The 17,137-nt window shown below is 40.2% G+C and overlaps 1 protein-coding gene across 5 annotated transcripts in view; it reads right to left on the bottom strand.

Annotated features, from left to right (window-relative positions):
* The window catches only part of RASGRP3 (RAS guanyl releasing protein 3), a 58,809-nt gene that overhangs the window by 15,905 nt on the left and 25,767 nt on the right, over nt 1-17,137 (bottom strand). For 3 of the 5 annotated variants that reach the window (XM_071429966.1, XM_071429972.1, XM_071429963.1), the window contains exons 2-9: nt 12,764-12,956; nt 11,147-11,247; nt 10,438-10,502; nt 9,138-9,269; nt 8,003-8,150; nt 6,276-6,449; nt 5,742-5,858; nt 5,166-5,441 (exon numbers count right to left, since the gene is read on the bottom strand). In XM_071429966.1, the coding sequence (XP_071286067.1) occupies nt 5,166-5,441; nt 5,742-5,858; nt 6,276-6,449; nt 8,003-8,150; nt 9,138-9,269; nt 10,438-10,502; nt 11,147-11,247; nt 12,764-12,833 (1,083 nt within the window). In that variant the 5' untranslated portion in view covers nt 12,834-12,956. The remainder of the gene's footprint in view (nt 1-5,165; nt 5,442-5,741; nt 5,859-6,275; nt 6,450-8,002; nt 8,151-9,137; nt 9,270-10,437; nt 10,503-11,146; nt 11,248-12,763; nt 12,957-17,137) is intronic. The other 2 variants (XM_071429989.1, XM_071429980.1) reach the window with 1 other exon arrangement.

Raw genomic sequence — 17,137 nt, 5'->3', positions numbered from 1 at the left:
AGTTGTAGAGGGGCTAAGTTGGAAGGATTTCAGATTTTATTTTGTTCCTCAAGAAGGGTCATAGGAGTGCAGCTCTTCTACAAAGATCAGCCCATGCAGCAAATGTCTCTTTGGAAAGCCCTGGTCAGACAGAGGCCTGGGAGAGGCAGGCTGGGTTTGCCACTGCTGGTGATGCAGAAAAGTGCTCCATTGAGAGCAGTCCCAGTTTAGCCCAGCTTGGCCTGCTCCTGGTCACCTCTCAGCAAGTCAGGCAAATTACCTTCCAGCTGTTTCTAGATAAATGAAAGATTTGTCAATCATGTTCTCATTCTTTTCCCTGGAGGATTTATTGAGGAAAAAAAGAAGGTACATAAATCTACTTGAAGTAGGATGAATCTGTTTTCACTTAGGCAGCTGGGGTCTGCACTGATCAATGTCTGCAGTGAACTCCTCCTCCTGTGCAGTGATGCAGGAGAAAGGTAATCAACACTGTAGCTAATGTTTGACAATGAGAGGAAACAAACATTGCATGTTTCCTGTGATCATGTTCCTGCATTAACTGGCTTTGAAGGATTGACATGATTTGAAGTTATCATCCACCTTGCAAATCCCCAGTTAAGCTAAGATTGAGTTAAAAGGATTTTTTGCTGTTCCCAAGCAGACAGATAGAATTACTACTGACTAAATGACTGGAACAGAAGGTTATTTTTAGAGAATCTGAAGTGCCAAGTAAGTAGCAAGCAGGACCAGTGACACCTACTGAAAAACCACCTCCAGGAACCACCCTCTTTTAGGTGCAATTTTGTGTGATGAGTAAGACACAAGTTGTGTCTTTTCCCAAGATAGGTTCCCAAAGCAAACACATGGCTTTAGAGAAGTCTGGAGATCACATTATTCATTTTGTCCAACTGAAACATTGCTGATTTTTGCACTTTGTAATTAAGGGCACAGTGAAAGCTGTGCATCCTGCAGGTTCCTTTACTCAGCCAGCATGCTGCTGTCACAGGCTGAGGTAAGGACCTGTCCTAAAGACAGAATTGAACCAGTAGGTAGGTGCTGTAATAAATATTGATCATGTGGTGAGATGTTCAGTGACTGCACTCTGAGGTTCCTTGGTGGAACACAAGCAGCACTCCGGTGGAGTGCATGATGTTATCAGGTCAGACTGGGAGAGCAGAAATGGTACTTCAAAAGGTGTTGTCTGGTTCCTGTGAAAGAGCACAGTTTTCTCAGCAGGCCAGATGAGCTGGGTGTGGATTTGGGAGTGGAAATGTATTAGTATTTATTGAGCAAGCTCGTATCTCTCCCTCCCTGAATTATACAACCTTATCTTAAGCAGTGGACATAACTTCATTAGGCACAATGTGCAAGCATGCGGTGGACAAGGTATTGTCTAGGTCAGAAGTTTCATACATTAGCACAAAAATTACAAGCATGATGATTATGTTATGTAAGCATTAATTTTATATTTTATTTACAGTTTTGCTACAACAAATAAAGTATAATAAGAATTTTCCTAGAATAAGCTTTAGAGTGAGTGGCAGTTTCTATTCTAGTTTGACTATCATTGCTGTCCTGTTTTTTTTCTGAGCAATTTGGAGGGGCATTGAGAAAGGTAGGGGAGTGATCAGAAACACATGACTTTTTTTTTTTTTTTAAGTGGAACTTACTGAACACAAGTTAGGGAGGGTGTCTTTCAGTTTGATTGTTTAGGTAGTTCTCATTCTCTTCACCAGATTGTACAAATGCCTGGGACTTTCCAGTCATTTGCATATAGTCTCAGAACAGGTTAGATAAATAGATACCGAGAGATAAAAATAGCAAGGAAAAAAGGTGGCACCGAATAAGTTTTAACACAGTTTGTATAAATACGCTGTGGTCTAGCTGAGAAACTGAGATCCACTTCCATTCCACAGAAAGTGATGAAACATGTACCCACAGGTTTTTATTCACATTGTGAAAAAAACCCCAAACCAGTGCACAGCAGGTAAGGTTAAGCATCCTTACCAAATGTAAGTTTTCTAAAGGCAAAACTGTCATTAAAGCTGTTTTTCCTCTCTGCTGCACTGCCCAGCTTGTGTTTAGGTCCTCTTTCACTGCATCTTAGCTCCACATGGTGCAGAACCAGCTACAAGGCTGGGTGAAGGTGGAGCAAGCATGGCCAGTAAGTCAGGAAAAGAGGAATAATCACAGACTAAGAGCAATCATGCACTAAGAACTGAGTCCATCTTCCTGTGACATACTCTGGCTCACTGGCTGCTGAATTGTAACACATTTACTTCACTTGCCCATGTAGCTCAGACTCATTTACTGAGCCCAAGGCAGGACTTGCATCCCCCTCAGCTTTTGTAGTCTGGGCCAGTAAACCTGGCAGGTGTCCCTGCTGTCCATACACCAAAACTTGCCCTTGTTGGTGACATGCTAACTTCCATGCAAAATTCTGGCTTCTTTCAGCTGCTTGCTCAAAGCTAAAGTTCTTTAGCTTTAGCTCATAGCTAAAGTGAGCTGGAGGCTGACTTTTTATGCTTACAAAAAGATGAGGTGGGGCGGAGGGGTGTGGGGATGGGTGAGAACAGACTCTAAGTTTGTGTGCAGACATTTAAGGGATGAGAAGACCAACTTTGCAAACTGTTGACCATTCAGCAGCTACCACTGAAACCAAGAGTCCTCTTGTTCCCCATGAACCCTTTTGATCTATACTCAAAACAACATATTTAAAATGCCTATAAGCCCCTTGAGGAATTGGCCTGAAGTTTATTACCCACCTCTCATCCAAGCATCTAACCCAAGTTCTTACTTCATAGCTCCTATCAAAGTCTCCCCAGACATCACCATTTCCAAGCCACTTGAAAGGTATCAACTCCCTTAGAGCAAATTGGGCTCTACCACTGAGGAAGGGGAAAACCAGGCCAAATTCCCACATGGCCATGAAATGCCCATTTTATCTTTCTGTGCAAGTTGTTGGACTAGCAAGCCAGAACCCAGTGAGTGACTTGTCAAGCAAGCACAGGCCTGGCACTTGCTAAGTGTGGTGTAAAAGGCAGCACTGGAAGGGAGGGAGGCCAGGCAAGAGATTTACACATTGCTTATCAGGACAAGAGACCAGCTAAAAGCTTGCCCAGATAAAAGCTGCTCAATGGCAAAAGAGCAGAAGGGAAGAAACAGTTGGGTCAGCCAATTCACACACAACTGAAAAGCATTCTACACATTTATATTTATTTACTAGATTTGAAAGGGAATTTCTCTAAATAAGGTAAAGATGGAAAACATTTTTACAGTTGACGTTAGAGAGATAAGACCTAGCAATAAAAGGAATTGTTAATTCTTCACGCTCTGAAAACTGAAGATGATGTAGGCAGCAGGGGAGGCTAAATCTACTAATAGACCATTTGCACATAGCAAGGTCAACTGGTTTTAGTTGTCAGTTGTTGTCAGCTTTGGGTTGCAACCCTTTTCTTGTCCTCTTTCTCTGAACCCAGCCAGTGATTTAAAACTTTTTTTTCAACAAAAAGATAGACAGAAACATTTAATCTACAATATAAATCCATTATTTCTATTTAAGAGACTAGCATTAAAAAAAAAGTATTGATTAATATACACTGATAAGGACAAAATCTACTTACAGGAAGAAAAAATGAGAATATTCATAATTTGGTATGTATCAAAATTCTGATCCAGGAACTTTTGATAGAAATTTGTTGTTTTTTCCCTTTCCAGAAGTCACCATTTTAAACCAATACTCTCACACAAGTAGGTACTTGATCCACAACTACACTTCCAGTGACTGATGTGAAGACAGAATTACCCTGGAAAGGTTTTAGGTTTCCCACACCTGTCTACCTTATTTATAACCCTTGATCAGATCTGGAATCAACATTTCAGAATGCAACTTTGCTTTTTTACTATCAGGTTGGCTCAACTGTAACAAAGTCAGCAGAGTTATATTATGAATGAATGCATTGGAGTATCACAAGTGAGAAAGTACCCATCATGAACTACATTACTTCTCCTAGTAAATGGAGTACACTGAAAGAAATAAAAAAATACAAATAAAATCCCTGTCATCTAGCTGAAAACAAAGAAAACAAGGAAAAAAAATTAAAAATAGAAAAACAGATAAACTATGTGAGCTCAGGCTGATACAATGATAAACATATGAAGACTTGCAAGGTCTTAAAAAAATCTTAGCTTTCTGCTCCTTTTGGAAAACAGGCTGTCACCAAGAAGACAGAACAGCTAATGAAAGTGGTAGCAGCAGTTCAGCTTCCATCTCTCACTTCACATTGTCTAATTTCTATCCTTTTGGACTCACTTTTTTATTACTCAGTTCCTCAGAGCCTGAGGTTCCACTTCCCCCTATTCAAAGCCAAGCTTGTAAGAAATGACCAGGAAGGGAAAGAGTGTCACAAGAAAGCAGCTCTCAGTCATTACAAAAACAAAACAAGACAATAAATATCTACCTTTATGGTTCAAAATTTAAGTTAAAGGATTGTTGCAGGGTTCAACATCTGGTGCCTGCTCTTTCCTGTCCCACTAATCAGGATTAAGACTTGTTCCCAGGTTGTTCCAAACAAGGCACAACTGAAGGAGGTTTTCCAGCTTCCCCAAACTTTCCCAGCCCTCATTGCAATGTAGCCATAGGTATATCCACATCAGCCTGGTTGCTCCAAGATCAGGCTCATATTTGTCAGCTTCCTTAGTGTAAAGCTCTGTACCTGATCAGTCCCAGTATAAATCCATCACATTTTTATTTACTGGACAGGAAGGGTATTGTGTCACAAGGAAAGCACAGGGGAGCAAATTGGAGTGATGCTCAGGCTGGAATTTCTCTCATGTGTTGATGCCAGCATGTCTCCCAGTAGTTCCAGAGGAGACATAAACCTCTATTCTAAGTAGTCAGAACTGAGTTTTACTTCTTCTAACATAAATACAGCCCTCCATCTGTCACTCTTAAAAGAGGTAATTTATAAAAATCCTGTTGCTGCTTCCAGCCATCCCATACAACTGTACTAAAACCCTTTGATTTTCTTAACACCTCATGTGAACCTGTTTCTGTTTTGTATTTTTTCCCTTTTCTTTTTCAAAACTGAGATTAAAATATGCACTTAACTTCACAGATATGAGTATTCCTACTGACACTCAACATTTGAATCACAGCAGTGAATTGAAACATGCTCAATACTTACGGTTAGCAGGTTAATTAAATCCAAATTGGGCTCTAAATGATGAGAAGCAGTTTGCAGGGAAACCAGTTCACTCAAGGTGATGGAAAGCTGCTGCATTTTCACGATGTTAACTTTGTTCTCGTCTATCCAATCAGGAAAAATGACATGGACAGCAATCAAGTCTTTCAAATGGACTCCCAAGATAGGAATTTTGAAGCCAACACAGTCAGCAAAAGCCTTGCGGTAGTTGCAGTAGTTTCCATTGGAAGAGACCAGCTCTGTCATTTCGTTCCAGTCCTACAAATAGCCAGAGAAGCAAGTCCCTGTGAAAGCATCCATTGCATTTCCTTAATTTGTTTTAAATGAACACAACTCTAGTCATGGTGTCGACAGTGTTAATTTCCTCTCTGGCACAGGCAATCAGCCAGGGGATCTCTGTGAGCTTATCCTGCTCCATTGAGAGGAACGCAACCCATTCCTTTCAGGATGCTCTGCCATGATCCAAATATTGTGCTGGTGAGACACCTGCACTGCAGAACCCATCAGACCTCAAAGAGGTGATGTTCACCTCAATATGTATTCTGGAGTCCATCATACCTTTGTGACTTCTGAGGACAGGTGAGAATGAGTCTCTTTCAGGCGAGAAATAGAGCTGTGGCTTAGACCTCCCACCACTGCCATCAGTGTGTTGAAGTTCTGGAGGTGAAGGAGCTTCTACAGGAGAGATTAATCATGCATAATTGAAAATTAGTGAAATACAAGCAGCAGCTACTCAAAGTCATAAACAGCAAGTTAAAGGAGACAACTCATCATGGCTAAAGCACAAACCAATAAGCCAGGGCACATAACAGAATGGCTCCGCATTTTGTTTTTTAATTATTGTAGGTCCAGAAGAAACACACAATAGTGATGGTTGCCAAGTGGAATAAAATAAAGAAAAATTATTATAAAGTTATGTCTGCTAGTTAGAAATTGCAGGCACACCACACCTGAACAAATAATCTCCAGTGATGCTGAACAGGCTATTCACTGAGGAAATCACACAAAGAGCATCAGCTGATTTGTTAACTGTAATCTCCATTTATATTCCTGCTTTGTACCGGAAGAAAAAGATTCTTCTGCAAGTCTTACCTGTGCAACGTTGATAAACTTTGTGATTACTTCTGCTCTTTGCTGGGGTGTTGGCTTGCTGAGAACCATGAGCTGGACCCATTTAGAGATACCATTAAATAAAGCAATAGATCTCTCCAAAGTAGGATTGTTTTCCAAGCAGCCATGGATCACATAGCTTTGGTAATCTGTGAACTAACAGAGAAAAGACACTTGCAGTAAAACAGTGGACAAACTGGAGAATCAAATTGAAACTTTGATGCTTTTCTTTCTAAAGCTTCTCTTGTTTAGAAAGTGACCATGATTCAGGGTCAGCAGAGCCTGCTGCACAACATCTCCTCCTTAAAGTCTTTTTGCTGTTGTTTTGGTGTGGCTTTTCCTTAAATGTCAACTTACAACTTGTTTGTGTGTCAGGAAATACAGAAGCCTGCAAAATGAGTGTGATTGCTACTTCCATCTTTCCCATCATGTGCTCAACACATTTTATTCTGTGTAGTTATATTTGACACCTTCAAGCCACGGTACTCTATAGGATCCCAAAAATTAAATTTCCCTGAATGTTTGAAAAACAGTTTTCAGCTGTCCCTTAAAGGGAGGTTTTCAGTAATTTAGGACATCATTTTAGCTTGTGTAGGGAGTTGCTAGTAATGACAGACAAGATGGGTTTAGCTGATCAAAACCAGCCTGCTAGAAAAACATGAGGGCATATACTCTAACACAACAGATGCTTGTCTCCTAGCTGCAGATAGACAGTAGTTCAGTTTTCAGATAATTTAATTTTTTTTGTTATAGTTAATGCTGCCCTTCCTTCTCCCCCATTTTTTTAAACAGGTAAAACCAAACACAGGATTCAGACTAATCATATTCTGCAATTACATATCTTTGAGAGAACAAGTGGTACAAGATCAATTAACTCTTGCTGGTTGCAGAGAATCATCTCTGACAGCAAAATACAAGCTGAAGAATTAACAGAGAAACTAGAAACAGCAAGGAAAGAAAAGAAAGTTCATTGCAGATTTGAGTTTTCTTCCTGGAATCCCCAAGGGAATTCAAATGCATCTTAAATCTAATTAGAAATCCATGCCTTTTTTCTTGTCCTTCCCTCCTTCTTTGAGGTCAGCATTGCATGGATCACAGTAGGGTGTTTTCCTATGATTTGAAGTCTAGAGTCATTAACCTTTGAACATTATTAAGCAACATCAAAAGTGATTCTATTTAGACTGGTCTCAGCTCCTCATTGATCTCTTTTTCCTTCCTCCCTTGAAACAAACAAAAAACTCATACATTTTTCTTAGTTTGGGAGTTTGATTTCTCTCATGCTTCTGAACACTTCTAAAAAAGTCTCATTTGTCATCCTGAGAACTTACTGCTTCCATTTGCCACCTGATACAGTAACATCACGTGACCCTTTCATATGGATATTTGCCAGCAGAAATCAGCATTTCTTTTGCCATTTGTCTTACTCATTTGTTTTGTTTTAGCTTCAACTTCAGTTTTCATCCACTTTTGCCTCTTGCCCTTGTACAATCCTCTGTGAAAAGAAGCAACTGTGCCTGAATTTCCCTCAGTGTCAAAAATCATCAGGCACAAAAAGGTCCAGGAAGTGCATTGCTATGTATATCATATGAGAGAGTATGAAGATTCACTACACTGAAATGCTGAGAAAAAAAGTCACAAATGTGAAACCATGTGAACATTCTTTAAAGACAGGCTCCTAATTGCAAGTGACAAAGTTGTGGGCTACTTACAGAAATTCTCCTAAAAGATTTATGCTCCAGAAAAGTGAGATGTTCAGCTAGCTCAATGGGCTCCAGATGGTCAAACAGCAGGCAGGCTTTTCCTTTCTTGGAAATCTTCTTCCTCTGTGTAACTCTTCTCATCCAGTCATAGGAAGGACTGCAACAGAATAGGAGTAAGTCTCAGTTCTGTTTGGGTGTATGTCACTGTAGCCCAGAGCTGGAATGTGTCATGTAAAACTGACCACAGAAGGACCATGAGACCTCTGCCCTGTGACATCCAGCACATGACAAACAGAGTGTAACAGAAGAGTGTAACAGAAGCTGGGAGTTTTGCATGCACTAGTCCAAGTGATAAATGATAGCAGGTCTATATCACAACAAAAGGACAACATTTTCTTCCCCATGATACAGGAAGCCATAATTAAAGATGATGTAAAATACAAGAACAGCTCAAAGAATTTCTGATGCAGAATAAAAACATACTTGAACAACATCTAGGATTCATTTTTCCTCTGTAAGTCCACAGGTCCCTGAAGTAATGGAACAACAGAGACAGCCAAATACTGTGAATGTGTCATATTTTAAAAGAAAATCTACAATATCAGATGAGATGCAAAAGCATGTCTAAAAAATGATGTTTAAAAAGTAACTTTCATCCCAGCTTGTCAAAGAAATAGTAATTGTAATCATTTTGATGTAATGCAACTACATATGTGAATGCTAAAGATTCTCCAGGTAAATAATAGAAAATATTGCAAAAAACAAATTACGGACGAGAAGACGAGAAAGCTTCCCTGAGAAGATCTGAGATTTACACAGGATGCCAGTCACTATATTGTTTGCTTTTTTGTATGAAAACTTGTAGAAAAAAGTAATACTAATCACTTAATTGGCTTGTGCCTTGTCAGAAAAATAATTTATTTCCTATTTATATGAAAAATTTACATACAGGTAGGAATCTTCTCCTTACTGTGTAACTCTAACTTCAAATTTTTAGTAGCTTCAAATTTAAAGACAATTTTGCAAGTGCTGCACTTTTTTTGTTCTCTCAAGATCAAGATGGGCTTTAATATTTTTGTACTTTATACAGAACTAGAATTCTGCTGTTCCAGACACAAAGATGTCCTTGGCATGACATCCTTACATGCTGGAGATATCAATGAGATGGATGTGATCCTCGTATCCAAGCTGGCTGGCTACTTCTTGAAACTCTTCAGTCAAACGAATCAGCCCAAGGTCCAAGTTAAACTCAGCAGGAAATTCCAAAATCCAGTATCTGAAATCCACAGACAGCAGTTAAGAGATGCCCAGAGACTCAGGTATAGCATTCAGTGGCTGCATATATTTTACATGCATTTTTTTTCCATAGGACTTATTTCAGGTCCACTGTTTAGAGAGAGAGAGTGAACTCAGCTTGTTTCTTATGTAATTATTTGTGACGCTGAAATGGCAAAATGCCACTTTATCTTTTAATTTTTTTTTTGCTTAGCTCACAACAGCACAACAAAGCAGCATTCCATTGAAATGCTAAATTAAAGTGGTATCTCAGGTGACACCCACAGAAGGCACACAGAGTGTCCTGCCTCAGGCTGCCAGGACACCCAGATAACATTTGCAATTAGTCCCTGTCCAAGTGAGACAACTTTGTCTGCCCAGAAAAGATTTTCCAATGAAAATGCAAACATGCATTTGAGTGGCAGTTCCACCAGGATAACTGTGTAAATCAGGTGTAAGCTACATAAACTTACATGTAGAACATGCAAGCCCCCTCCTCTGTGTAAGGGAGAGTGGAAAAGGCTTTATCAGCTCCCCTCATTTTCCTCTCAGTGATGTAACTTCACCCAAAGGAAGGGGGAAAAAGCTTTTGTTTGAGTAAAGCAATTGATATAATGATTAGTTAAAAACTCACCCTTTCTCTTTTACAGAGAAATGTTCCTACATCAGAACAGCCCAACACATGAAAGCTTTCCCATGGAAACAAGGTCAGAGCAGCTGCTGCAAGGTTTGGAACACACCCAGTGTGTAACAATTTCAGCATCACTAACACACTCCTGTCACCATAAATTATGTAGGGATTGCAAGGGATTGCACGAACTGAAGTCTACAACCCAGAGACAATTTTCTTCTCCCACACTAAGTTACAGCTGGGAGCAAAATGTGTCTCTCCTCTGTGTGGCACTGAACTTGTCACTCTCTGAGAGGCTGATAAATCATAACACTCATGAGCCAGATAAATAATAACACAAGTTTTCTGTCAGCTTTTTAGCTTGATGCAGTTAAGTGTCTTAAAACTGTATGGCTCAACTTAATTGTTTTAAACACATAGAAATTGCCTCTTCACTCTAGAATGGAGACCAAGTAAAAAACCCAAACGAACAAAATTACATTGATAGTATTAACAGAAGCATAAAACCAAAATGCTAGAGGACCAGAAGTGCATTTACCTCATGAAGTAGCAGATTTTCAATCTGAATTCATTGCAGTTCTCCCCGTCAGCATCTCTGTAAGTATGTCAGCTAAAGAAACCTTTGTGTGCCTTGACTCAGCAATGTTGGTTTTGTTCACTGGAGGCTGATACTAGAGCAGCTGAATTTATCAAAAAGTATCAAACTTTTCTTCTAGAGATAACAACATTATGCCTTTGGTATTTCATTCACTTTCACAACATCATAGGGGACAGAGACTATTTCCTGGCTGCCCCTTTTTTTCCTCCTATCAAAAATGCCTCTATTCTACAATTCTGAATATTCTGCTGCAAGGCTTCTTGCCAGCTCTGGCTAACCAAATATGATAATAGTTATGATAACTGAGTTAAGAGGTATAAATGACATGTAGGTAGTTAGATATCACTGAAAATTCATAGTACTCAAAGGTCAACCTGCTGTGATACACTTGAAAAATTATCTTGGCCTCATATTTACAGTTATTCAGTTGATGCACAGTTAGTATCCTTGTACATATGTAGAAAACCTACAAAGTCTTTATGTATGAGCGTAAAGAAGCTCACAAACTCCCAGCTTTTAGGCTGAAGAAAAATTCACCTCTGAACCTTGTTTGTCATTAATTAATTGGCACATTTTTACAAGCAGTCAGGAAAACAATCTGCTTTTGACACTGCAATGCCAATTTGCAGCACTTTGTGAAAGGATATGTGGACAGAAGCTTGCCAGCCAGCTCTGTGGAAGGCAGATACCACCGGTGCATTAAAAGAAAGGTTCTTGGCAAATGGCTGGAGCAGGGGTTTCCTTTGTCATCTGCAAAAGAGAAACAATGAGTTAACCCCACCATAAAAGGGGGAGCTTTTACTCTTCAAGCACAGTCAGACAAAAAGGATCAAAAGTGGAAGTGTTGGCTCGTTATCTATCAAAAAGGTAGAAAGAGCACCAGAGCACAAAAATGCCCCTTGAACAGCAACTTGCTAAATGCAGTGAGTGTTATTTAAACAGAGGAAAAAACCCAAACCAGTTCAGATAACAGGCCACAGCTAAAAAAAATAGGGCATGGGCAGCACTGTGCTAAACTTTATATAAAGACAGTGCCAGTAATCTAAGGGACAAATCCAAAATTAGTCCATCAGGAGGGGCGAGGATGATTTATGTACAACTACAACCAATATTTATTTTATTGCAGCTTTTTAGCTTTAAGTTAGCGGTTAAATTATTTTTTTAAATGGATCTGCTTCAAGGAATTCAATGTTAAAGCAGCACTAGCACCTCACAACTGTGCCCAGGGTCACATCTCCAGCTGCCCAACAGAGATCCTTGTGTCTTTGCAGTGAAGCCACTGGAACTACACAGAGTTATTCCCTGGCAGACTGGCTGACCATCAGTCTCCCCCAGCATCTGCAATGTTGGATTATCCTGTCTGTCACTTTTTTTGGAGACAGCAGATGATGTGATGTATGAAAACAGGAGCCACACATGGACTGTGCTTGTCAAGAGAGTGTGTACACAAGAGGAGACACTATTTCAAACAGACATGTGCATGGGCTCTGCTAATAATTAAATGAAGTTCTAGAGCAACCAGTTTGATGGTGGCCTACAGAAATGGAGGTATGGGATTCACTGCAGGAAGGTCTGTCCATCCATCAATTGCTCAGTCTCTCACCTTTAGATACTTGTTTCTCTCCACATGGCATACAAAATTAGTACTTCCTTCCAATCAGAATCTGTCCTGCATCTCCAGGGAATCTAAATGTAGCTTTGTGAATCAAAGCCCTGTTTGAAAACACTTAAGCCCATCCATGAACTCATTTGACTGTAATGTGATATATGTCATGATTAATGGTGTTATGGACCAAGGTCTTTTTCATCACTTCTTTCCCTCAGACCTGGTACATCACATTTTTATAAGAGTAAAAAGATTACATGAGCCTTAGGTCATATTCTTACCAATTATTGCATGATGATTTGGAAAACCTTTAAAAAAATGACTGGTCAAAACCACAGCTGTGTAACCACTCAAGACAAAGATCAATGCCAGAAATAACTCATTGAATAATTCATCTAAACATTTCTCTTGGTAAAGGCCAGCATTGTAGAAACCACCATACCCACAATTGTGCATTATCTGTATTAAGAAAATTTAATAAAGTATGCATGTGATTAAATTTCTGGCTTGCATGATTCTGGGCCAAATTGAAATGTGGAAAATTTTACAGAACAGAAATGTTCTTAGCCAAGAGAAAGACTGGCTAAACCAGAGAACAGCAAGATTTATATTAAAAGATTAATTTCAATAACAGCAAAATAAAATAATGAAAGAGCATACCAAACATTTCAATACAAGTGTTCAAAAGCTCATCTAATGTTGCAGCCTTTCCAAGAGTGTTTGACCCCATTGTCTTTTAATCGTTGTCAAAAAATAAGAGACATTTTCACCAAGTAGAAGGATGCTTCTTCAAATGCCCAGCTTTTTCAGTTTATTTTGTTGGTTGCATTCTTAGCTGGACTTCAATGAAAATCTGAAGAAAGTAAAAGAAATCATAATTATATGACTATATGGAAGAATGCTTACAGTTCAACTCATCTTTTCTATAAACTTCTTTTTCCCCCACATGATACAGAGCATGTGAAAGCTTGCCATAAGCTTTCCCTACATTCCAGCTTGTGTTTCTAAGCATTGTCCAATTGTTTGTGCACTAGCACAAAATAAATCCATAGCTAGGGCCATAAAACAGACACCAGATGGCAAATGAGGGCCTGCATGTACAATGACGCACATTTTGTTCAAGTCATTCTATTTACACTTGATAAGTCACTTTTTGTTAATAACCCTGCTTTTATGTTTTTAAGCATAACCATTTTTCCCCCTGAGGTTACTGGTTCATGATAATGCTAATGGTCTTAATTGGCATAGACCACATAAGGTGTTTAATGAAGTTCATAGGAGGCAATTTTTCAAAGGACCTTAAGGTCAGCTTTTTAAAATAAAATAAATCTTCCCACAGTAGCTAGGCAGTCACAGAGACATAAACACATACAGAAACTTCTAAATTTTATTACACGTCTACTATGCATTTATATATCAAATATCTGTTTACCTGAAGATGCACTGAATACTTTGTTACAAGTTTTCTGAAGTACTTTTATAGGTTATATTTAAAGAACAAATCAGTACTTTATTATCTATCTGTGACTAAGCCCCACTACTGCCTGATCACACCAAGCGTTTGAAATGTGACAAACAAGTACATCCAGCAATTTATCTAGAAAGCCAAGAGTAGAACTGAAATAGTCCTTCAAGTGAAACTACAGGAATTTGGGAAATTCATTTTCAGAAGTCATTTCCCATAACATCAACTTTTTAAAGCTGGTCATGCAAAGCACTGATGAAGAATATACCTGCTGTAATTCACCCACAAATACCAAGTTTTCCCAACCCATTGTAACACAGATCTCACACTGCAAAGCCTGCAGTCCTGGTAGGACTAACATTCTTCACCCTTCTCACAGAACCACCCTGACCCCCTTGCCACTGGCCAGGGTTACAGTGAACACAGAGTGACACACTGAGCTGTGTCTCTGCTTGCAGCCCTGCAAATGTCACTGTGGCCCAGCCACCCAAGGGACACCAGGCAGTGGCAGCTTCACTGTCCCTGCTGGTGCTACTCCAGCCAGGCAGCTCACACCACAGCACAGGCAGGAGTGCTCCTTCTCCAGCAAAAGCAGGGCCAACACATCCTGACACAACTCCCAGCTCCCAGAAAGAGGAGAATTCCCTTCTCATTCAGGGTAGCTCTGCACTGCTGATCATGCCCAGACTGGCCTGCAGCTCCATCAGTGAAGTGTCTCAAGCTCCCAGGCAGCCTTGGCATATGTGAGCTGCTCATTGCTGGCCTGTGCTGGCTGCCACCTGCACCTCATCTCCATTTAGGACACCACTGACTGGCCAGGGGTGCTCTGGCAGCACAGTGCACTGCATCCCAGCACCTGGAAAGTGTCCTGCACTGGACACTTCTTTATGGACCCAGAGTCCTGCAGTGCTGAGCCTGTTTGAAGCATGCAGCAGTGTTTTGCTTGGAAGAACTTCAAAATATTCTATTCAGCCAAAGATGCAAGTCCTATGAGGAGCAGCTGAGAGAGCTGGCATTGTTTAGTCTGAAAAAAGGTTGACTGAGGGGAGACCTTACCACTCTCTACAGCTGCCTGAAAGGAGCTGTTAGCAGCTGGGGCTCTTCTCCCAGGGAACAAGCAACATAATGAGAGGAAATGGTCTCAAGTTCCACCAGGGGAGAAATTTAGATTGGATATTAGGGAAAACTTCGTCACTGGAAGGCTGGCCAAGCACAGGCTGCCCAGGGAAGTGGCTGAGTCACCATCCCTGGAAGCATGTAAAGGATGAGTAGATGTGGCACTTAGGGACATGGTTTGGTGATGGACTTGGCAGTGTTTTGTTAATGGTTGGATTTGATGACCTTAAAGTTGTCTTTTCCAACCTAAACAATCCTATGATTCTGTAGTATTATTTTTAGATGTGTTCCCACAGCCAGGTTCTTTCTGGTCCCATCCAGCACTGGATTTAGACACGACACTCTCTTCTCTGAAGCTGAGAAGATCCTAGAGGATGTTAGCACAGCTCATGGAACAGGGAGTTTCTACCAGGCAGTGCACACACAATGCCTCAGCCCAAGCCAGCCAACAAGAAACTTGATCAGAGAGGTGCAAACATTAGATCCCACCCCTCCTAGGTGGAAGGAAGCACTCTCCTCTGAATTTGGTGGTGCAGGACTCCCTCTTGAAAGCACACGCCTGTTTCTCTTGGAATTACACAGAGATGCTACTTGCAATGAACCGAGGGGAAACTAAACTAATCCTGTCACACAACAGCAAACAGAGCATGCACTTAAGAAAAAGGGGAGGTGAGTACACAGTGGTCCTTGGCTTCAAGCCTGTGTAGCAGGTGGTGCCCAACAGGCTGGCTCTGGGGCTGGACTGGGCAGCCTCAACCCTTCCTGCTAGAGCTGGGCTAACACTGGAACCCAAAGCTGTGTGACGTGAACAGGAGAGTGCAGAGAGATGTGATTCTCTCACCTGCTGGTCAGGCCACAAGAGCTATGGTTACCCTAGGGTTAGTCTTTCTTCCCAAGACTGTTTCTGTATTTAAAACGAAAAAATAAAAAAGTAAGCAGAGCATTTGTTTGGTTTGCTTTCAGAGTTAACCAGCAGCTGTGCCGTGTTTTTCAAGATCACAACTTGTACACGTAACTTTTGCTAGAATCCCCATGTTTTTCCTTTTTGACCAGACCCAAGTCCTTCTCTAAGTGCTTAAATAACTGGTGTAATTTCCACAAAGCCAGCTATCTAGCTCTTCCAGATTTATCTGACTTAGGTTTTCTTTCAAGAGGAGAAAAATAAAATAATTTGCTGTTTCAAAATACCTTTTAGTCACTGCTTCAAAATTAAATGGGGAAAAACTATTGTATTTTCTGTCTAAGCCTAGAAAATTGTTGAGCATGAAATATAGGAGTGGAAGAGATTTGATCTGGCTTTTAAATTTTGTTGGTATTCCCATCATCCATAAAATATAGCACAGGAGAGTATCATCTCTGTCTTCCACTGACAACAGTATAAAGGCAGCCACATGGTAATCAACAAATAATGCCCTGGGTAAAATTGAAGGTTTGGTGTTTTTCTTCAATTTTACAACAACTACTTAAGTAGCAGACACCTAGATCCTGACAGAGCTGTCCTCCCAAGCAGCCTATCAGATCACTAAAGGTCAGAGCATTACTATAATGATGCTTCTTAAAGAAAATAAAGCGTTTCCACCAAGTGAAGAACTGGCTGGCTGGGTCTGAGTCAAAACCTGATATCACATCTCTTGACTGCAGACTCCAAAACCCACAACCATTACATCATTACTTGTGTGATCAAGCACTGCTGTTCTACTAAAACAATAAAGGAATTGTCTATAACCATGCCACAATGGTATCCAACCACACACCAGCACCTGTAGAGATGAATGAGTAAAATGAAACCCTAAATTTCATCTACATAAATTAAATAAGCTATATTCTGTCAACAGTTCAGTGCAAGAAAGACACAAAATTAAAAATAAAATAGAATCATCACAAAGTATTTCTACAAATAAAAATTTGTAAACGTTTGAAATATGTGGCAATTATTAAAAAATTGATTGCCAAAAGTACGGTTGGACTTTCAAATAAAGATAACTTTGAGAATCTCTGCCCTCAGCTGCTTTGCAGCATAACACTGAAGTATCTTATTGCCATCCAGCTATTTCTGAGAATAATTGCCCACTAGAATGAAACAAATAAATATTTTCCTTATAATGGAATTATAAATCTGATTTGGTTTACTGTGATTGACATGGGCTGTTAAGGACACAAGAGGCACACAGCCCTCCACAGCCATCCATTCTCATTTATTTATCAGGCCATTTGGAATGGCAATCTCCCCTGCAAGTCTTGCTGGTAACCCACCTCATGCTGGGAAGGGATAATCAGGAATAGGTGAAGACTGCAACAGCAGCAATGCCACCAGCACAGACCTTAGCACTCACTCAAAGCCAGCAGCTTCTTCTCCTTCATTTAGGCCATAGAAACAACCACAATATCCCTATGAACCAAGTCATGGTGTCAGGCATGTCATGCTTTATTTTATGCAATATTTCTATCATGGG

Source organism: Agelaius tricolor, unplaced genomic scaffold (assembly GCF_023055355.1).
Source record: "Agelaius tricolor isolate 1412-34295 unplaced genomic scaffold, bAgeTri1.0.p SCAF_1, whole genome shotgun sequence".
NCBI classification, from domain to species: Eukaryota; Metazoa; Chordata; class Aves; order Passeriformes; family Icteridae; genus Agelaius; species Agelaius tricolor.
Note: the sequence above shows the minus strand (reverse complement) of the source record. Positions and strands in the feature narration are given on the sequence as shown.